The 22535-nt window shown below is 41.5% G+C and overlaps 2 protein-coding genes and 2 pseudogenes across 4 annotated transcripts in view; 2 read left to right on the forward strand and 2 right to left on the reverse strand.

Annotated features, from left to right (window-relative positions):
* The window catches only part of SPMIP4 (sperm microtubule inner protein 4), a 36731-nt gene extending 34857 nt beyond the window's left edge, over nucleotides 1-1874 (forward strand). Inside the window, exon 9 of the mRNA XM_045864552.1 lies at nucleotides 999-1874. Within this exon, the coding sequence (XP_045720508.1) occupies nucleotides 999-1820 (822 nt within the window). The 3' untranslated portion in view covers nucleotides 1821-1874. The remainder of the gene's footprint in view (nucleotides 1-998) is intronic.
* Nucleotides 1-13537, reverse strand: part of LOC123835478 (glyceraldehyde-3-phosphate dehydrogenase-like) — a 140358-nt pseudogene extending 126821 nt beyond the window's left edge. The window contains exon 1 of the transcript XR_010406501.1: nucleotides 13387-13537. The product of XR_010406501.1 is annotated as a glyceraldehyde-3-phosphate dehydrogenase-like (transcript). The remainder of the gene's footprint in view (nucleotides 1-13386) is intronic.
* On the reverse strand, nucleotides 7268-9613 carry LOC129045476 (ubiquitin-conjugating enzyme E2 variant 1-like; annotated as a pseudogene).
* A 111-nt stretch (nucleotides 13538-13648) lies between the features above and the next one.
* On the forward strand, nucleotides 13649-16230 carry LOC123835476 (cytochrome c). 2 transcript variants are annotated; one of them, XM_045864550.3, is made up of 3 exons: nucleotides 13649-13805; nucleotides 14887-15064; nucleotides 15188-16230. In XM_045864550.3, exons 2-3 carry the CDS (start codon nucleotides 14896-14898, stop codon nucleotides 15334-15336), a joined length of 318 nt encoding a protein of 105 aa, XP_045720506.1. In that variant the 5' UTR covers nucleotides 13649-13805; nucleotides 14887-14895; the 3' UTR covers nucleotides 15337-16230. The 2 variants fall into 2 exon arrangements, with proteins under 2 accessions (XP_045720506.1, XP_045720507.1); XM_045864551.3 differs by having other exon boundaries at nucleotides 13685-13872.
* Nucleotides 16231-22535: the final 6305 nt, after the last annotated feature.

Raw genomic sequence — 22535 nt, forward strand, 5'->3', positions numbered from 1 at the left:
ATCCATTAATACACTTAATGTTTTATGCCCTTCAGAGTAAATTGCAGACAACAGGATACTTCAGCCTTAAACATTCAGCACGCATATCATTAAACACAGTTCAATTTGTTGCAGTTTTTCTTTTAAGGCAAAATACACATTCAATGAAATTGCACAAATTTTAAGTATACGTTCAGTGAGTTTTGACAAATGCACACTTTCGTTACCCAACCACCTACAGATATATTGAATATCATCCCAGAAAGTTTCCACATGCCCTTTCCTCATCAACTCCCCCATCTTCCTCCTGTCCCCCAACCACAGACATATGTCTATTAATAACCTTTTAAATACACACACTTTTGAAGTTACCAGACATGATTCACAATATTTGTAAAACATCTCAAAAAGCACAGATATGACTAGCTCCCCACACACCAGTGTTTCTCTAAGCAAAACACATCACTGGCCTCAGCATCACCCAAGATGCTTGTTAAAAAAGCAGATTCCTAAGTCTGAATGAACCTCTGAATCACAATCTCAGATGATCAAACTTAGGAATCTCATTTTCTCCCAGCTCCAAAGCTGATTCTGATTCAACCAAGGTTTAAGAACCCTTGGGTTGGGCAATAAGGAAGGCTTTCGCTGAGATTTAAATAACTGCACATAACTGTTAACATCATCTGTTGGGGATGGCAGAAGTCTTGCTCCTGAGATTCTTTCAATATCTCTGAAAGTTTGAAAGCAAAGAGTTCCTAGATGGAGGAATTTTTCTATAGCCAAGTAAAAATATCTATCCCCCTTTATCAGCAAAAACCAGTAGATGAGAAAAACATGTGTTTATTAGGGCACAAATGTCAATGTCTATAAATAAATAAATAAACATTGCAATATGCACTCCTACACCCATCCCATGTTTACTCAGTGAAAATGGGTATGAATTTTGACCTGACATTTGTAGCGATAAACTTAATAATGCCAGATTAACTGATTTTCTCCTTTTTATCCCATCACTACAGCAAGAAAAATTCCATCCTGTCTTAAAACCTCCCAGACCCTTGGAAGGACGAATTGCTCGACTGATTCAGAACCGACGTCCTCTGGAGGCTACTGTCCAGCAAAGACCACCTTCCTGTCCAGATTGTACCCCTAGGGTTTTGTGTACTTTTCATACCTTTGTACCCAGTTCTACAGAAATGATGGCACTTCGAGATAACACAGTGGCGGGTGTCACCCATAAAAAACAGGAAATTGAAGACAAGATTAAGCAAGAACAAAGCTTGCTATCTACCTATGCATCCCCACCTAGTTACTCAACAAAAGATCTGACTAACGTTTGTGACATAAAAACATTTCCAAAAATCACGGATACTAAAAAGATAGAAGATTTGTACTGGAGACAGCTGCCGTTAAAACCCCAACATACACCTTACTGTAATCCAAACCATTACATTCCATATGAGCGGTTTAAATCTGTCATACGTGACCACTGTACTATGTGTCAAAACTCTGTTAGCCTTAGTAAGCCTAGTATTTTAGAAAGTAAACCAGACTTGGAAGCTTTTGATTTAGACCATTTTTTAAGTAAGCGAGAAGAACAGATGTCCTTGAACACAGAAAACAACGAGGAAACAAGACCTATTCTGGGTTGGATTCCTAGAGCTGGAGTGGCCAAGCCTCAGACTGACCTGCTGGAGCTTAAGAACTCTTTTTCAAAAACTGGTGCACAAAAACATTTCCATAAATCAGTTCTAGAAGACCATAAAGACCTCAGGGATAAGGAGTATTCAGGAATGAAACACCAATTCTATGGCCATAATTCCTATTATTTCTATAATTGAGATATTCATCCTTTCCTTCAAAACTCAGCTTCCTGCAAGGAAAGTAAAAATATAAAAGAACCAAAAAAAAAAAAAATATATAAAAGAACCTCTTCCATGTTATTGGATTCTGTTTTCTAGAAGAGCCATGCTGATCTTGCTAATGAAGTTTGTTTTCAGGAACTTAAGTTAGGATCTGGTCAGAGGAACCCAGAAAAGGGGATGTTCTTACTTCTTGAGAAGTTTAACAAATTCAATAAAATATTAGAACCAGAAAAATTTATAGTCTTTAATCTCATTTTCAAATTATACTCCAAGGAAATTTTCCAAAATCTTGAAAAACAATGTGTATGACAAAGTTTACATCATTGTTTTATAAAAATGAGTATTTGAAATTTATATGCCCAATAATTGACAGATGTCTATACAAACTATAGTACCCTAATAAAATAAATATGTGAACAATGTCCCCTTCTGTAAATGTTTGTACAAAATAACACCAAATACAAAAGACAAAACTCAGTTAACTGAGAGCTCTATAAATTACATTAACTTAATTAATTAAATATACGGGCCCTTTTTTTATGTAAACATGTGGACAAAATAAATTGGTAGAAAAAAATGAAACCGAAAATGCTTTGCATGCACACATTCAAAGTTGGATGTTTCTTTTCCTTTAGCCCTCTGATAGAGAAACATAACCATTTCTTTCATGCAGGAAAAAAAATGATTTTATTGTGAAGATCTAACAATGGCTTTAATTAGTAACTGGTGAGTTCTTTTTTTTTTTTTTTTAAGATTTTATTTATTTGACAGAGAGAGACACAGCGAGAGAGGGAACACAAGCAGGGGGAGTGGGAGAGGGAGAAGCAGGCTTCCCGCGGAGCAGGGAGCCCGATGCGGGGCTCGATCCCAGGACCCCGGGATCATGACCTGAGCCAAAGGCAGACGCTTAATGACTGAGCCACCCAGGTACCCCAGTAACTGGTGAGTTCTAACTGTGGCAAGAAAGGATGGTGTCTTAGTCCGTTTGGGCTGCTAAAACAAAACACCATAAACTAGGTGGCTTACCAACAATACTTACTTCTCACAGTTCTAGACGGTAGGAAATCCAAGGTCATAGCACCGGCAGATTTGGTGTCAGCTTCCCACTGACTGCCAACTTCTCCCACCTCACATGGTGGAAGGGGCAAGGAATCTCTCTGGGCATCTTTTATGAGGGCACTAATCCCATTCATGAGGGATCCACCTTCATGAACTAACCACCTCCCAAAGGTGCTAATAAACTTTAGGGGTTAGGATTTCAGCATATGAATTTTAGGAGGACATAAATATGCACATCATAGCAGATGGCTTGATATCAATTACTCTAAAGCCAAATATTTTTGGAAGTTGTCTATCAAGAGTTTGGCTAACCCTCAAATGCAAGTCAACTCATTTAATGAGCCAACAGGCACATTTTAGACATAGTTTATCATGGAAAGTTCATAAGGAATTTCTAAGGAGTATTTTGTTGAGATTTCTTTTAATTTTTATGTTTCATGACCATGTCATTTAATTACACCTCCTTTAAAACTATTCTGGAGTACAATTATGGAATTTTTTCCAATCTCTATTTTAGAGCACTAGTTATAGTATAGGTAGAGCACTAGTACTGGGATATACAGGATGCAAAAAGTTACATGGTAAAATAATATTGGAGAAAACCGAGGGTAACAAAACCAATCCCATTACTTAATCACAGGATTCTCCATAGCCTTTAATATGAAACATATTTGGGAATGTGAGGGGGGGGGAGATATACACATTTCTCAAATTAATTTGATCTTTTTATCTTAGAGGTTATCATCAGACGACAATTCTGAAGAACTCTGGAAGATGCAATTCTGCAGTACAGGAATTGTGGGTTTTAATTGCACATTTTCTCCTGGGTTGCAGGGACATAGAATTGCATTAGGACCATGAGCATTCACTCCACCCACCTCTATGCAGGAGTGATACAGACTTCTCTTCCCACATCTGTGTTAGCCACCCTTCTCAATACTCCTAAGAGGATGTCAGACCTACTCCTAACTCTCTGGTTGTTAAGGCCTTACTAAGTGACAGTGAATACCTACCCTCCAAGTATGCTCATCATAAGCTCAATTTTGAAAAATATTTATGGAGTCTTCCAGATTAAGATATATTGAATCCATGTATTTAATCTCACTCTAAAAAGCACATTAAAACTTTGGTAAATTATTTTGGTTTTTTACTGTATTTTTTTGTTTGTTTTATCCTATACACAAAACCATAAACCAGCCAGGTCAGTAAGGGGAATAGCGCCAAGACATTAGGAATATCTTGGAAAGGAGATAAATGAAAGATAGATCCTAACTAGCTGAAGACACTAAGAACTCTAAACCGGCAGTGGGGAAAACAGCCTGATTTACACAGCAGACTCCTCAAAAGGTTTAGGAAATCAGTACCTAGAGCTTCTGGGTCTGGGAGTAAAGGCCAGGGGTGGGGTTGGAGTGAGACGTTGCTAAATAAGGAAGACTGGACAAAAGCTAAGACACAGCTGGCTCCCTAGACCCTCTCCCTGCCCTGTCTCACTCCACAGTGCTAGGCAACTTCCCTCACCCTGGCAGAAGTCCAGAGGATAATTTTCTGAAGAAGGGTAAAACAGGATTTCTGGCATGGAGAATACCAGGCATAGCTGAGAACTGGATGCTGTTCTGAAACCAGGAGGAATAAGTACTTGGATCAGTCAGGTCCCAGCAGGAACAGACCCTTGTCAAAGGATTCCACTGAGAGGAGTTTAGTAAAGGAACAATTTACAAAGATGTGGGCAGGGTTAAGAGAACCTCCAATAGTGAGGCAGCTAGGAACCAGCAACAGCAAGAAGCCTTACCACTCCCAACCCTTTAGGAGAGGTGAGGGTCCAGTATTACAGTGCCTCCCACTAATATACCCAACCAGAAGCCAGAGAGCAAGGAGACTCAGGTGATGTAGTCCTTAGATACCAATGTACTAAGGCAAAGAAAGGTGGAAAATGGATATAGACAGGCAAGAAGAAAATAACCAGAACAGTGATCTTATAAATACCAACTCCTCAGTGCTGAGACATGCAGCTTCCTTCCACACTAGGCTTCCAGAAAACTGACAAATATCAGCTCTCCAGGAGAGAGAGAATTCATAGCTGAGGCTGAACAAGGCTACACACTGCCCTCTTATTTTCTTATTTTAGTTCTCATATTAAAAGTGTCCTTTGGGGGTGGGGGGCCGCCTGGTGGCTCAGTTGGTTATGCATCTGCCTTCAGCTCAGGTCATGATCCCAGGGTCCTGGGATAGAGCCCCACATTGAGTTCCACAATGGGCTCCTTGCTCAGTGGGGAGCCTGCTTCTCCCTCTGCCTGCCACTCCACCTGCTTGTGCTCGCTCTCTCTCTGACAAATAAATAAATCTTTAAAAATAAATTTTAAAAAAGTATCCTTTTCAGTCTACTTCGTGCCATGTTTTTCACATTTTTCTATCTTTTGTTGGTAATTTTGCTGTTTAAGATGGTCCTCAAGCATAGTGCTGAAGTGCTGTCTAATATCCCTAAAAGCAAGAAGTCTTTGATGTGCTTTACAGAGAAAATGTTTGTTAGATGCGCTTCATTCAGACATGAGTTCTTACACTTGACACCAAAAATGTGATACATAAAAGAAAAAACTTGATGAAGTGGACTTCATCAAACTTAAAAATTTTGCTGTGTGAAAGAGCCTGTTAAGAGGATGAAAAGCTATGCCACGGACTGGGAGAAAATAGTTTGTAAACCACATATCTAACAAAGGATAAACATCCAGAATACAATATTAAGCAAGAACAAAGCTTGCTATCTACCTATGCATCCCCACCTCATTACCCAACAAAAGATCTAACATTTGTGACATAAAAACATTTCCAAAAATCACGGATACTAAAAAGATGAAGATCCGTACTGGAGACAGCTGGCGTTAAAACCCCAACCACACTGTAACCCGAACCATTACATTCTGTATGAGCGGTTTAAATCTGTCATACGTGACCACTGTACTGTGTTTTTTTCTGATTTATGTGCTACAGTTATGTATATATATATTTTTTTTCTAATATTAATGTACACTTTTTATTGTATTAAAATGGTCTGACAATAAAAAAGCTGCTTATGGAATACTGTTATGTTAAACTTTACTTTCAGGGTGTTAAATCCTTAGAATTAAGGTTTCCCCAGAAAAAGATTAATGGAAACATCAATTGCTTTTCAGACTTGATAGCTGCTGCTTCAAAGGTGGTTTTACACAAACACTAAATTAAAAAAAAAAAAACAAAAAACTTTAGAACACAATGAAATGCTTTTATTTCGGTATGCATCTATATCTCAGCATTTAGTGGTCCTGAACAGAAAAGTGGAAAAACGCAGCAATTTGCCAGCGAGTCAAGCCCACCAGTTTCAGGGATCTGCTGTGCAAACTGAGTTCTTTCTTAATCTCTGCTGAGGACCATGAGAAACAGCAGCACCAAAACCAAAATATGCACCAAATTCAAGGTTCTTTTTGTCCCAGTTGTCAGATTCCAAACTAGACTCAACTGGATTGCAAGATTACCAAATGAGAACCCTGTTTAAAACTTCTTCAAGTTTTAAAAGCAAAAGCAATTACAGGAAAAGAAAACAATTCATTCAGAGGGATTGTGTGTGCTTGCTTACAGGTGTCTTCTGTGGCCTTTCTCCAAGTTTCACCACCAAGAATTTTGAGAGCTGGAAGGTCTGAGTACCCCTGGTGACTGTTCTTTTCACTTTATCAAAACCTGAGCTAAAAAACTGCCATCAGGGGTGCCTGGGTGGCTCAGTTGCTTAAGCGGCTGCCTTCAACTCAGGTCATGATCCCACGGTCCTGGGATCGAACCTGCGTCGGGGAGCTCCCTGCTTAGCGAGAGCCTGCTTCTCCCTCTCCCTCTGCCTGCCGCCCTGCCTATGCTCTCTATCAAATAAATAAAATCTTAAAAAACAAAAACCAAAAAACTGCCATCAGTTGATGATGACAGCAGAGGGTAGCAAGGCTGAAGACCCAATATTCATTCCCAGGCTGGTGGAGTAAATGCGGTTCCAAAACTAAATGAAGGAAGTCATCTGAAGGAAGCTCTTTCCAACCTTACCTGATGGCTTCTGGCCAAAGCAAGGAAGTATGAAAAGTGTTGGGTTGTGATGGTACAAAAAGGGCTGTTAGGAGGAAGAAGGAAAAAGCAGTACCCCTTGATTAAGGTGGGGGAGAAGATATGGGGAAAGCCCTGAATTCCTCACCAAAGGCCAATTTCAGAGGGGAGCAGAGGGGGTTACAATCTATGTTTTGGCCAAGAGTGGTAGTGGGAAGTGAAGAAAGCACAATGGCTAGGAAGGGAGAGAGCATCATTTAAGACTTAAGAAAAAGAAACCAGGGGTGCAGATGGAGTACCTCCGCCCACCCATCAGTAGTCCCACAGGTTGTGACCTGAAACCTCTCACCTACTCTAGCAAGCCACCCCAGCTGGAGGGCTCTTGCAAGGAGGGAGGGAGGGAGAAGGTAGGGAGGGAGAAGGGTAGAAGGCAGAGAACCCAGGCCATGTAATCAGCAGCAAGGTGATTATGTGATGTGTCTTTTCATAGTTGACTCAGATGTGCCCCATTGGTTATGGGAATCAATTCAAATATACGTTCTTGATCCCACAAGTTCAAGTATGTGGACAGTAGCTTCACTTGACAGGATGATTTGTTATACCACAACTTAACATATTTCAAATGGGCAAAAAATTAGTATCATTTACAGTATCTTAAGATAAACTGCCTTTGAATGGGAGCGTCCTTCCCAAAATTTTGAGGTTTTTAAGACGTTACCTAGAAAATATACTACTATGGAAAATGAAGACTGCTTAAATCGAAGTGGGGGGCAGGGAGGGGGTCGTGTGGTTTTTCTTTTTGATTAATTGCTGTAACACTGTCCTTTGGGCGGCTGAGAGTTTCATGTTTTCTTTAGACATCATTAGGTGCCAGAGCTCTTCCAGGACAACTTTAATGCTATATGAATCCTGACATTTTGCTAGGACTGATATGGCTCTTGGCTCCACCACTCCATTAGAACTATTAACTCCATTCACATTAATTTTTGTTACAAATCTTACAAAAGGGGGGGGTCTTCTGGGTATTTAGGACCACATTCTATTTTTAGGCTGTATGTGCAGTTTTCATAAATTGTTCTTGGAGGCCCAATTATCATCCCTGGCCATCTTGTAAGTGTCATGACATCACATCTTCCAGACTCCAGCTAACTGTGCCATCTCCCACTCCTTTCTGGCCTCCTTCCAGTTCTTCCAACAGTCTAACATTGCAGGGGACTTTTACTCCCAAGTCAATCGTGGCTGCCATCTTGCATTGCTCTGTATATATTTCAGCTACAAAAGACATTACCATTATTTGAACAATGTCCATTAGATTCAACGATGTATTTACCTATTTTGTTGCTCTTGATTTTTTCTTTCATCTTTGATCTCTTAATCTGTAATACTCCTTTTGTATAAAAAACACCTTTTAGAATTTCCTTCATTGTGGATATGCTGTAACAAACTCAGTTTTTGTTTGAAATGTCTTTCTTTCTTTCTTTCCTTCTTAAGAAATATTTTGCCAGATAAAGAATTTGACAGTTATTTTCTTCCAGTACATCGAGAATATCCATATACAGACCTCTGGCTTCTGCTATTGATGTAAAGAACTCAGTGGTCAGTTTGAGTTCTTTGAATGTCAGTATTTCTCTCAATTTGCTTTTACATTATTACTGTCTTTGTCTTTAGTTTTTTTACTGTATTAGGAATTATTTGGTTTCTTAAACCTATGGACTGGTATCTTTCCCTCAAATACTGCTTCTACCCCTTCTGTCTTCTCTTCTTCTGGCACTCCACTTAAAAGTATATTATAGGGACGCCTGGGTGGCTCAGTCCATTAAGTGTCTGCCTTCGGCTCAGGTCATGATCCCAGGGTCCTGGGATCGAGTCCCGCATTGGGCTCCCTGCTCTGCGGGGAGCCTGCTTCTCCCTCTGCCTCTGCATCTCTCTCTCTGTCTCTCATGAATGGATAAATAAAATCTTTAAAAAAAAAATTTCTTTAAATAATAAAAAAAATTTAAAAATAAAAAAAAGTATATTATATATTGTCTCAGTATCCTCTTCATTTTGGTTATTTTTCAGTTCTAGAATTTCTATTTGATTCTTCTTCAAATCCGCTATGTTATTGTCTACAAATTAGCTTTGGCCTTTTTTAAAATATGCCTGGTTGGGGCACCCGGGTGGGGTGGTTCAGTCTGTTAAGTGTCTGCCTTCTGCTTGGGAAGGGTCCTGGGATAGAGCCCCGAGTGGGCTCTCAGCTCAGCAGCAGCCTGCTTCTCCCTCTCCCTGCAGCTCCCCCTGCTTGTACTCTCTCTCTCTGTCAAATAAAATCTTCTAAAAAAAAAAAAATATCTGCCTGGTTGTTTTTGATAGTCTCTTGTTCATTGCAAGCGCTTTTGTTTTCTGCTTTGTCCAAATGTTTTAAATGTCATTTCATATTACCCATTCAAGAGGTAGATAAAAAATTTTCTCTGTTTTTAAAGGAAAATGACACCATTTTCTCGTTTCCCTCTTCTAGGACTGTTTCCTTTGAAAATCAAAAAAAAAAAAGAAAATCCAAAAGGCCAAAGTCCTCACTCCAGCCTTTTAAGAACGTAAAAGATTCTCTCAGTGGTCTGGGCTTTATCCCTTTTGGTATGTAAACACCTAGGAAGACAGAGCTTCACCTTAGGAGCTTAAAGTAGGTGTATCTACTTGTTTCTAGGGAAAATAAGTTTTATTATTCTTTTGGATGAGGAAAACTAATTAAACAAATGGCTACCCCAATTCCTGAGTGAACTTAGGGTGAGAGAATGTGAAAAAAACAAAAACTCAACCAAGAAGGATCTGGCCACAAACTGTGATGACAGTCCTCCTACAGAAAACTGGTTACCATTAATCCAAATACTAAGCAATAATTGTGCTGCCAAAAGGGAAACAGGCTACTATTGATCCTAAAGCCTCAGGTTTGTTACATGTTAGCTAAAAACTGCATGGTATAAAAGCATTATAATTAATTTAGCTGTATAAACCGTGTGAAATTTTATTCTGATTGGGTAGTTCCTTGTGAGCTACCTATATACAACCACTTTATTGTACTTAACTCAATAATGAACAAATTTACTTTCATAATATAGTAAAGTGAGGAGACATCTCTTTCTTGGTAAGTTTCTTACTTCCCCAATGATATCTAATAATTCCAACTCCTATGGCCCTTTGTGGGTGTAATTTTGCTCCTTGTTGTTTTTCATAATGATCTCATGCCTAGCATTTCTTAAGTGCGGGAATCCTGAGAGCCTGGGTTAAAACAGTCCTTTGCAGATTTATGTTTGCTTCTCAGACACCAGAACACACTGCCCATCCACAACTACTGTGTTAATTTTTCAGCTAGAGGTTTCCCAGACCATGCAGGTAGAGTAAAATCGAACCCTAAAACTGCATGAGGGCCAACCTGCAGTTACGAATTCTCAGGGAACACTTTTTCCTTCCACTCAGTACCTACTAATGATGTGGGAAACAAAGGCAGAAGAAAAATTATTAAATTTCCTTACTACCTACAGCCCATTGACAAGTCCTTGAAACAGGCAGCGTGACAGTCCTCTAGGGACTCAACTGCCTCAATGTTAATACTTTGCTAAGTGCAAAAGACAACCCTAGCCCCACCCCCACCCCCAGGATCCTGTAAATCTACTTAACATATAAAAACTCCTTTAGAAACTTCCTTTATCTCTAAATCCCCCAAGATACGTGTTGGCAATCACCCCAAACCCAAGCATATGGCCCACTGATATACATCTGAAGGGTCTCATGACTAAGGTTTTATTAACGGTAATAAATGACCTTTTCCCAACAATAGCTAGCCCCCTCAAGGTCCTGGAAACCTCGCTTCCAAATTCCTTAGAGACTTACGCTATCCCTACACCCCCACCCAACTTGAAAGTATATAATGGGTCGCTCCTCATGACCCCGGTGCAGCTCTTTCTGCCCCCAGGTCCTGTCCCCGTGCTTTAATAAAACCACCTTTTTGCACCAAAGACATCTCAGGTATTCTTTGTTGGTCATCAGCTTCAAACCCTAATGTTCTTTCCTACATCATCTAAGGCCAAGCCAGACAAGACTAACCTGGTTCTTCCCTTTGCTGGTGAACAGACTGTTATTTTATCCTTTGGATTCAAGTGTTTCAGCATTATGCAGGGGTCTCAGCCGAGCTTATTTCCTCACCCCCTTACTCTCACCTTTTATGAGCTTTACTTTCATTCTGCTGAGCTGCTGCTAAAGCCTAAAGTTATTTTATTTCAGCAAAAGTCCCTAGGGTGGCCCTAAAGTCAGCTGAAGCTTACCCTGTTCATTTTCAGTTCTTGTTCCCCACCTCACCCCTGCCTCTAACCTGATTTCTCTTACTTTCTTGTGACCTTGTTAAATGTTTTGATCTGGAGGGAGGGTATCTTATTAGATCTTTTTTATCCGGGGTCTTTAAAAATATGGCATCCAGGGGGGCCTGGGTGGCTCAGTCGTTAAGCGTCTGCCTTCAGCTCGGGTCATGATCCCAGGGTCCTGGGATCGAGCTCCGCATCCGGCTCCCCGCTCCACGGGAAGCCTGCTTCTCCTTCTCCCACTCCCCCTGCTTGTGTTCCCTCTCTCGCTATGTCTCTCTCTGTCAAATAAATAAATAAAATCTTAAAAAAAAAAAATGGCATTCATTATGTTGGTAGAAGGAAATATCTAAGACATTTGCTTTATAATAGCTCTACCCCTTACCAGCCACTATCAAACCTATGGGATAAGATGGAAGTAGACAGAACAGATACTACATAGAATAAAAAACAGAATATTATTGTTCTCAACTAATTCTCTCAGGTATCTTGAGTAAACTGTAAGTACTATGTGTCTCTTCCAAACGTGAATACATAGATATTATAAAACATAATTTACGGTATCTGCTTTACTAAAGGAATGTGTCAAGTATTTACTCTTGCTGTTACTTTTTTCCTCATCTTCCCATTACTTTCAATAACAAAACTCTTTATCCACAATGTCCTTAATTAAAAGTATTAAGAACTTCTGTTTTCTATTCTCCCCTTCATGGGAATAATATGGGATTAAATGATATCAATCAATTCACTGGGCCAAGTGATTTAATGCTACATCTATACCATCTGCAGTATCAGCACAATGCTGATACTCCCCATGAGTCAACTCCCCTATGAACAAAGACAGTAACTTCTGATATAACAAACACAACAGATTTTGATAGAACTATACCTGTTTAAGGACCACGTATTTCTTGGAGGGATATGGGTGAGAATATCAGTACTTGGCTTCCGAAGTACAGGTTAAATTTGCAAGGTGTTGCTAAGCTTGGTCTTTTAAAAACTTGGTTAGCCAAATAAGCCTACTTCAGGAGTACACCTAAATGCTATCTTGGTCGCTTCCAAAAGCCACAGAAGATCTTGAATAGTGTGAATTCTGCTGTTTCACAGCACCCTTTTGTGGCAGTAGCGTGTGCAATTAGAGAGAAGGGAACTGGAAATCAGGACACAGAAAACAAAATAATCCAGTTATATGGAGAGATGGGTGGTCTGGAGCAGTTATCATAGTACCAGTGATTTGGAAGGGGTGTAAGGCAATAGTATCTACTGCTTAAATTGGGGGCAGGACAAAGATTGCTAGAATGTAAGCTCCACCAGAGAAAGAGTCCTCAATGATTTATTTACTCCAGGTACATAATATGCATTCAATAAACCTTTGACTGAATATGGCAGTGCTAGAATATGGGAGGAAAAATTCATTCACAATTTGGGGGCTGAATCAGAGGGACAAGGGAGTCCAGAAGAAGCCTGCCAGTGGAATTGAGTATGTCTGGAAAGGGAGCTAGTTCTGGAGGGAAAGTACACCTGGAAGCTGTGGTATCAAACCTGCTTTCTCACGACCCCAACCACATTCTCTTACTGGAACATGTCATATTCAACCTAGGTTGGATGAGACGCAAATCCTCTCTAGATTTCCAACAATTCTCTAACCATGTAAAAATGCTTCTTCCTAATGTAGCCTATAAATCCTCCTTGTTCCGTACATAAACGCAAGGGAGAGACGGGTGTCGGCACAAAAGCCGGCAAGTGTGCGGCCAGAGCTACATCCAGTTTCTGCCGCAGCTGCAGCACCTTCCCCATTCCCCAGTCTTGGGGCGTCCATCAAGGGGAGATTTGAAACATGACTTAAAGTATCAGAGGGAAGGCGAAACAAGAACATGTCGGGAGCTCGGGTCCAACTCTTAAAATTCCTGGTTCCAGGCTATCCATTTGGGGTGCGGCTGGCGCCAGCCGTGGAACCATCACAGAAACTGGTAAAGGTCGCCAGCTGAAGGCACGGTAGCCAGGAGACCTCTACGTGCGTAGAGTTGGGGCGTTCCCCTCCGGGCAGGCAAAACGCCCCCCTCAAAGCGCATTACGTCAACTAGCACAAGAGCCGTTACCTTGGCAGGATAACGCCCTCCATCCACCACGCGACTCCGCTCCACCCTCCCCTTGGGTACACGCATGCACACAAGGGCATAACGGTGATGTCAGCCCTTCCCGGCACCACCTCGTTGTCGTACATCCAATGGCCTGTCGTAACTGCCGTCAAGAGAGCAGAAGGGCACTCACGCGATACCCCCTACCCTGCTAGCCGGCATACGTGCAGGTCGTTGACGCAGGCCCTGGAGACTGAAGCCAATGAGGAGCGGTGACGTTACTACGTATTAGGGGGCGCGGCCGCACGTCCCGCTGCGAGGGGACGGAGAGAGTTCGGTTGCACCAACACCGGTACTTACGTGCGGACCGGCGTGTCCTTGGACTTAGAGAGCGGGACGTCCGGCTTGCGAGTGGGTCCCTTGCACGCGACAAAAGAGCGGTGAGCGCGCGGCGCGGGGGCCGCAGCGGGCTGCAAGCCGAGCACGGGGGCGCGCGACTGGTTGAAGGTGCGCGGGCAGGCGGAGGCCTGCGCCGGCTTCTGCGGGTGGGGCCCACGAGTCACGACCCCAGCTTGTGGTCAGCCAGAACCCGGTGGGCTACGGCTTGAGGTGGGGCGGAACCCCATCTAAGTCGGGGAATGGACTTGTTCAGGGTCCTGAAAGCCCGGAGGAGACCTCGTTGCAATACGACTGAGACCCAAGTTCTCGTAGTCGGGGTTGAGGGGCTGTGGAAGTGACAAGACTTCCCGAGATAAGGGCGGGAAGGTGAGGGACGGCGCGTAGCGCCTCACGTTCTCCTTCAAAGGGAGCAAAAACTGCTGCTCCTCCAAAAAGGGGTTATTTTTCTTCTGGGTCACCTGTCGCTTTTCCCCTTAATCTGCCTAGGCATCTCGGGAAGGTAGGTTTTATCAGTTTTCTTGAAATCGGCCTAATTGGGTGATCTCGTGGTTGACTCCTGAGATCCAGACTGGAGGATGGGGGGTCCCTGGGAAACCTCGCAGCCCACCACTGCCCTCCCACCCACACAGCAAGGCAGTTGATAGTGACCTGAGCAGGCTGGATCAAGCACGACTTCTGTTTTTTTTTTAAACGTATTCTGACTTCTCAGAAGTGGCTTCAGTTTGTAGTATGAGTAAATAATTAGGCTTTCTTGAAGGTTGACATTTTGGTAGTTTTGGTTTAATGTAATCGTGGTTTTCAACTTACTCAGAGTTGTGACTTTCTGTGACCTTGACCTCAACTTTTGAATTAGAATTAGGTTCCCACTTGGCTTACTTGGGGTTTAATTCCCTCACTTGAGCACACATAGATGTGTATTTCAGGAATTTCTCCTTTCACCTAGTGGTTTTGGTACTAAAGAGTCTGTTGCAAGTGTACGGAGTAAAACAAGATTCATCCTGGTACTTATATCCTAGATGTGCAGTGGATTAGTAATTAAGTCACTAGACTGACCACTGATTGGTTTCCATTGGATTTTTACGTGAAAGAAAAAGGTAATAAATGGAGTCTTTCATTTTTTAGATTTAAAAAATGGGTGATGTTGAGAAGGGCAAGAAGATTTTTGTTCAGAAGTGTGCCCAATGCCATACCGTGGAAAAGGGAGGCAAGCACAAGACTGGGCCAAATCTCCATGGTTTATTTGGCCGAAAGACAGGTCAGGCCCCTGGATTTTCTTACACGGATGCCAACAAGAACAAAGGTAAGGGGCTGGGGGCTGGGGTCAGTTTTGAAATAACAGAAGCACAAATTGCATGGATATAACCAATGGTGAGACCTTTATCGGGAGTGTAAAATACTTAACAATACATCCCTCCTTGTTTAGGCATCACCTGGGGAGAAGAGACACTGATGGAGTATTTGGAGAATCCCAAGAAGTACATCCCTGGAACAAAAATGATCTTCGCTGGCATTAAGAAGACAGGGGAAAGAGCAGACTTGATAGCTTATCTCAAAATAGCTACTAAGGAGTAATAGTTGGCTATTGCCTTATTTATTGCAAAACAAAAGTGTCTCATGACTTTTTTGTGTGTGTACCGTATTTAAATTGATCGCATACACCAGAATTCAGATCATGAATGGCTGATAGACTATTTTTTTGGACAGTCCTGATTTAGATAAGATTGGCTTGTGGTTAAAAGAATATGATCAGCTTTTTGAACCTTGATAGTAATTCTGGTTCAGCAAGTGCTGTCACTTTTCCCCTTCTTAAAATATGATTGGAATTGATTAGTAATGTTCAGCTTTTCGCAGAGATGGTAAATGCCATCTCTGAACTTATAGGAGATTGGTTTTATATTTAGATTTATATAACTGGTTATATTAATATATTTAAATACTGAAGAAATCCCTTCACTGTCTCAGAACCAGCAAGACTCAGCTGTGTTTCAAGTTGTGTTTGTTAGCCTGTTAAAGGCAAGGGTTGAAGATAGCCTGGCAATGTCCACTTTATCTTTTTGGTCTTAACTATGCCAATTTAATTAAAATTCTCTACATCTAAAATGTTGCCTTTTGCTTAATGAAAGGCATTTTAGTGTGGTTTATGTTCAATATTAAAGAATATTTAACACTTCTCACATTTTATAGATGATCTGTAAGGTCAGATGCTTTTAAAATTCAGTGTGACAACATATAGCAGCAGACTTGGCTTGTGAATTCTCTACTAAGTCAGACTAAGTTATAATTCAGGATTGTCTTCTAAACGGCTATGCAAAGACACAGTTGTGGAAATACCATATATGTATGATCGGTAATGGTGCTTTTGCCAACTCGTTAGAAGGGTTAAAATAAAGAGATCTATCATCAGCACAAATTTGTAAATTATGTGATGAGGCTTGAGATAATTAAAAACAAAATCACAGATCATGATTTTTCTAATGTGCCTGATTTAATGACTGATGCCAAAATTTTGAGTAAAACCATTCCAAGTACTTGTGGAGCAGTGTTACTAGTTATAGTACTCAATTGTGTTTACTTAGTCCTCTAGGACACCCTGAACTAGAACAACACATCAGTAATTTATCTTTAGAGTTTCCTCAGCCAGAATGAGCACTGGAGTGTTTATGCCAAATGTGGATAGGATAAGGTGCTTCTAGTCATAGTTTTGAGGTATATAACTGTATAATTCGTGTACCAAGTTATTTCGTACGTGGTCCATGCCATATGATTTAGAGTAGGCCCTGGAGGTTTTATGGAGATGGTGAAATTCTCAGTGAAGGAAATCTGGTGGCGATGAGAGCCATCTCTGGGACAAGGAGAGTGGGAAGAGCCTTTGTTAATGGTTTCAAAGGTGATGGGGGTGATAGCCTGTTAAGGCTTGACAAAGCAATTTGTAACTTAAGAATCTTATTTTCAATCATCAGAGAAATGTAAGTAAGCAAAGAAGTCACGAAACATGCAGAAACAATTTGGGAAAGCAAAAAAAAAGCCTGCTGTAACTCAGAGGAAAAGCCTACGTAACAGAGAACTTGGTAACTGCAGAAGTTAGTGGTATTCAGAGACAGTACAGCAATTTAGCTTATAAGAATTACAGATCATTATGGGAAGACTTGGAGGCCAGGGAGTTGATTTACTTCTGTGCCTCCTACATCAACTAAAGCCTGTGTTGGCAGAGATAATTACTAAGTACCTGCTGTGTACTAGGCCAATTGTACTCATTAAGTGCCCCTGGTGATTTATATATAACGTTTAAGTGATCTACAGTTAATTCGGAAGTGAGGTTCCCATCTATGAAGTATATATGCTTTCTTAGAAATAAAGAGGACAAGGACGCCTGGGTGGCTCCGTTGGTTAAGCATCTGCCTTCGGCTCAAGTCATGATCCCAAGGTCCTGGGATTGAGTCCCTGCTCAGTGGGCAGCCTGCTTCTCCATCTCCCCTGCTCTTGTGTGTTCTCTCTGATAAAATCTTTAAAAAGAAGACCAAAAAAAAGCACTGTCTAACCCATGTTTTCATTCCTATTGCTCCATTACAGGTGGCTTGGTGCTATCACAAGTGAGTCAGGTTTTTAAGGAGTGTTTCCCAAGTGCCACCTACACTGGATTTTGCACTGTCCAATAGAATTTTGTGATGATGGATTGTACTTGGGCTGTCCAGTACAGTAGCCAGTAACCACATTTGGCGATTAAGCCCTTGAATTATGACTAAATTTACATAGCCATAGATGGCTACATTATAAGATTGCTGTTGAGCATTGACATCTGTGAAAGCACTTAACTGGTGAGCACTGGAATACTTTTCATTTTATAGCCATGTCAAATTCCTTGAAAGAGTGAAAATTTACCTCTTCCAAGGTTGCAGTGGTCGAATTCTCCTATCTAGTGTTCTTTCATATTCTCAATTAGCTCTGATGATCTCTAGGACTTTTGACACCCTTGACTGCTGTTATTTTAATCTCCTTTGGTTTAAGTAGTTTCCCACTCAATGTGGAATAAAATAGGCATCGTAAAGTCTTTACAAACTTCGCTGTAATCTGTTGCTAACCCAAATTCATTTTTTTCACATGACATTTTGGGCAAATTCTAGCCCTGTAACTCGGATTGCTTTATAAAGTTCATTCACTTCTCAGCTTATCTTCACTACCTCATAAGGTGTATGGAACAAGTATCTTTCCTATTTTATATTTAAACAGGCTCAGAGGTTTCTGTCAAAGGTCACACAGGCATTACCTTGGAATAGTATCACATGAACTGACCTTGCCTTTTTTACAGTCTTCTAAAACTCCATCTCCATTTAAACCAGGTCATCTATTAGTCTCTACAGAACTCAAACTTCCTTTTCTTACTAAAGACCGTTCTCCAGGGACGCTTGGGTGGCTCAGTCGGTTAAGCTTCTGCCTTCGGCTTAGGTCATGATCCCAGAGTCCTGGGATTGAGTCCCACATCCAGCTCCTTGCTCAGTGGGGAGTCTGCTGCTTCTCACCTTTCCCCCTCATGCTTTGTCTCTCTCACTCTTTCTCAAATAAAATCTTAAAAAAGAAAAAAAAAAAAGACTGCGTTCTCCAGGTGTCTAAACCTCTGCAGTACTTGCAGGTGGTGCCTGCTTGTCCTTTCACACTGTCCACAACAGAGGCCACTGTGGTCTTGTCATCTTCCAGATCATTACTCTTCCTCTCACAGGCAGAACTACCTGTGTGAGATTCATGATATCTTTGTGGATCCTTTTCTGTTTTCTGTACTCCTGGACCTTCCTACATTAACTGAGAATTTACATACTCCAACTCTTAAAAAAATTATACTGGTAATAACTACATAAAAGTGAATGAATGACCTGTCCTTAATGCAATTATAACCTCAAAAAATTTTTTTAAGATTTTATTTATTTGACAGAGAAACAGTGAGAGAGGGACACAAGCAGGGAGAGTGGGAGAGGGAGAAGCAGGCTTCCCACGGAGCAGGGAACCCGATGCAGGGCTTGAACCTGGGACCCTGGGATCATGACCTGAGCTGAAGGCAGAAGCTTAACGGCTGAGCCACCCAGGCGCCCCTATAACCTCAAAATTTTTTACTTGATTTTAACTCAGTGCTTCTTTCTCCTCATTGCAACTTAAACTTGTCATTGCTCCAGAACTACTCCACTTTGAAATTTGAAATCCCATTATACAACCTCATACTACTCCATGTCTCTCTTAATCTCTGTTTCCTTGAACTCCTCAAAACCCCAGTCCCTGATCATTCCCTTGTGGCTTTCCTTCTTTAGCCAACTTCTCTGTATCTTTTCAGTCACTGCATTGCCTGCATCCTCTACCGTTGTCATCTATGTTGCTTTTTGGGGCATTGGCTCTATGCACACCCGGCCTGGGAGCAGCCCAGCTATCTGATTTCTCCACTTCCACACCCAATCTGAGCATTACTGGAGAAAATCACACACATCTGCCAATTGGCACACTATTGTAAACCTCTGATTCAACTGAACCAGCAGACACCCAGCACAACTGTCCTTATATAACCATTCTTTCCCAGTCTTCCTCATGGTTATAAAATCATGCTCCTCAAACTTCTCTCTCCAGTGTTCCTTGTTCTCGTAGTAGATGGATGACCTTGCCTCCCATTTCAGATACGAATTCTTTACTTCCTGACTACAAGGAAGGGTTTCGTTGTCTCTCATCCCCCACCTTCAACAGTGTTCTTAATTCAGATATGGTTCAGAATGTTCAATTATATCAACAGGAGCTCCAGATGTGTCCCAATTCCCAACCCCCTCTGTCTTCTGCTTCCTCTCACATAGAAGTTTGAAGAGGTAAATGCTTGCTTTCATTTCCATGCAGGAGCTTCACTTTGGGACCCATACTCCAACAGAAAAATACACTTACGTTCTGGAAGTTACAGCTTTTCTTAGTTTAATGAAATTGTAGCTCGGCAGGGGTAATACATTTGAACCAAGAGATAAAAAATCTTTACAATTTGGGGAGGATAGGGGAAATCTATAGGTTTTCTAAGTCACATGCCCTGAGTTGGAGCATATATTGTCAGATAAATTTTACTTTTGGTGAGTGTTGGAAGAAGACAGCCCAAGGATCTGAACCCTCTGCTGACGCTGCTTAATGGACTCCTGCACAGTAACACTTCTGTGCCTTAAGTTAACTCATCTGTAAACTGACAATTACAACAGGATTGTTGTAAGGATTATACAAGAGAATGTGCTTAGCACGCTGCCTGACATTCTATACACTGAAATGATAGCTAATTTTTAATTGGATGGGCAGTACACAATTTATTAAATTAATAGCTGGACAGATTGCATGGAAGGGAGACCAAGAGGACTCCTAACTGAAGTGGTAAAATGGAAGAGAAGTGCCTAGAATCAGATTTGTATCCATGACTCCAGACCAAAATTCTAGTAACTCACTCATGGGGGTGATGCCTCATTCCCTATTCGTGATCAGGAACAAGAATCAGTGAAGTGCAACATCCATCAATTCCATTTACCTTTTTGGAGGGAGGCCTGAGATGTGATCAAAGGATTAAATGGGCACCTAATTTTCATACACTCGTGTGTCTAGTTTTTCCAGCAACCTAGTTGTTAATGCCTACTTACTGGGATTATGCCAGTCTGCCAACTTCTGAATCTTTAAAGGTAATTTCAACAAGAAAGGAGACAAATCAAGATGGGACCATGTGGGGCGCCTGGTTGGCTCAGTTGGTTAAGCGACTGCCTTCGGCTCAGGTCATGATCCTGGAGTCCCGGGATCGAGTCCCGCATCAGGCTCCCTGCTCGGCAGGGAGTCTGCTTCTCCCTCTGGCCCTCCCCACTCTCATGTGCTCTCTCTCATTCTCTCTCTCTCAAATAAATAAATAAAATCTTTAAAAAAAAAAAAAAAAAGATGGGACCATGTGCATTAAAGGCAGCTTAGAGGGCCTCCTGGGTGGCTGTTGGTTAAGCATCCAACTCTTGGTTTCAGCTCAGGTCATGGCGTCTCGCTCCTGGGATCGAGCCCCACATTGGGCTCTGACCTCAGCTCAGATTCTCTTTCCCTCTCCCTTCTGCTAACACTCTCTCTCTCAAATAAGTAATAATAATAAAGGCAGCTTAGAGGACATTGTTTAGGAGGCTGACTCCAGCCCTCCACTGTTCGACCTCCCAGGATTTATCTGGAGGCTTAATCCAGGTCATAGTAAGATACCACCAGCAAGTCCCTTGCCTGTGAAGAACTAGTGCTTCTGTTTCCTGTCTTGGCACAGGGGTTACAACTTGTCATGAGCAATATTCAGTCGTTGTATTTTTAAAGAATGTTGATTCTGGAAACCAGCACCTTGTATAATTCTTAGATGGGTCATGTGTGATGTAACAAAATATCACTATTCTAGCCAAACAAACACATACCCAGGTTAGAGACAGTATGGGAAGAGATCTGTGGGAAAGATTTTTTTTTAAGATTTTTATTTATTTATTTGTCAGAGAGAGAGAGCATGCACAAGCAGGGGGAGCGGCAGGCAGTGGGAGAAGCAGGCTTCCCACTGAGGAGGGGGCCCAATGCAGAACTCGATCCCAGGACCCTGGGATCATGAACCTGAGCCGAAGGCAGACGCTTAATTGACTGAGCCACCAGGCGTCCCTGTGGAAAAGATTTTTAATTTGTGAGTCTCCTGAATCAGAGTAGGTTAAGATATTTGGTTTTTTGGTATGTACATAATATTAGGGGGGAAAGGGATTTTAAAGAACCAGTGTTTCATGGAAAAACAGGAAGGGCCTGCTCACTTTGCCCCTTTCCAACGTGATATCTCTCAAGATAAAGTACTGTAAATCAAGGTAAGGTAAAGACTCCAGTGCTCTTTTATAGCATAACAAAACAAAAGGTAGCTTGCATATGCCAACTTCTTTTTGTAGATACCCTACCTGAAAATTCTGATAGCTTTCTTTCTATTTTCCATCCTAAAGTTGATGAAGCAGTTCACAACCAAGGCCTCTATTGGAAGATACAAGAGAATTCAGGTAAGGTGTGTGATTTTCTAAAAAACCCTCTTAGCTGGAGCAGTTGCCTCCTTTACCCTTGCTCGTTCTCCAGCAGAATATCTTGAAAGTAGACAGCTAATGACTTTACCCTTGGCCTTTTACATGCAGGTGCAATTTCTGAGTCCAGCTACTTTTTGACAGGGAACTGCCCTCCAGGACACAGCTCCAAACTCCTCACCCTTGGTTCGTTTCCTCTTTCACTGATCATTCCTTCTCAGCCTCATTTGTAGAGTTTTTTGGTTGTGTGTGTGTGTGTGTGTGTGTGTTGTCCATTCTCAAAGAGACTGCTCTTTGCCTATTTGATACCCATTCTCCCCTTCATTTTTAGTAACAGAACCTTGATTTTCTTTTCTTTCTTTTCTTTTTTTTAGGGTGGTAATATACCTATAAAAGACTACACTCTCCAACTTCCCTAGGTGCGGTCAGTGGGTCAAGTGGAAGTCAGTTGGGTGGGACTAAACAAGAAATCTCTAGAGAGATCTGACTCAGCTAGAAGGATTGCCCTTTTACCCCTTCTCTTCTTCCTGCCTAGAAACTAGATAAGATGGCCAAACCCTGGCAGCCATTTTTGACTATGTTGCATCATTGAAGATGGAAGCCATATACCTTAGGATGGTGGAGCAGAAAGATAGAGGGAACTAGCACATTGGTGATGTGGTCAAAGTGCCATACTAACCCAGACTTCTTTAATAGTTTAATAAACTTCCTTTTTATTTAAGCCAT

The sequence above is a fragment of the Mirounga angustirostris genome, unplaced genomic scaffold (genome assembly GCF_029215605.1).
Source record: "Mirounga angustirostris isolate CCGP_5_RB_7025 unplaced genomic scaffold, mMirAng1.0.hap1 SCAF_12, whole genome shotgun sequence".
In the NCBI taxonomy this organism is placed as follows: domain Eukaryota; kingdom Metazoa; phylum Chordata; class Mammalia; order Carnivora; family Phocidae; genus Mirounga; species Mirounga angustirostris.

What these genes read in the sequence shown, in the direction of transcription:
- LOC123835476 (XM_045864550.3), top strand. Translation starts at nt 14,896, where the DNA reads ATGGGTGATGTTGAGAAGGGCAAGAAGATTTTTGTTCAGAAGTGTGCC. An exon ending in GGATGCCAACAAGAACAAAG is followed by an intron (nt 15,065 to 15,187) that starts GTAAGGGGCTGG and finishes CTCCTTGTTTAG; the next exon opens with GCATCACCTGGGGAGAAGAG.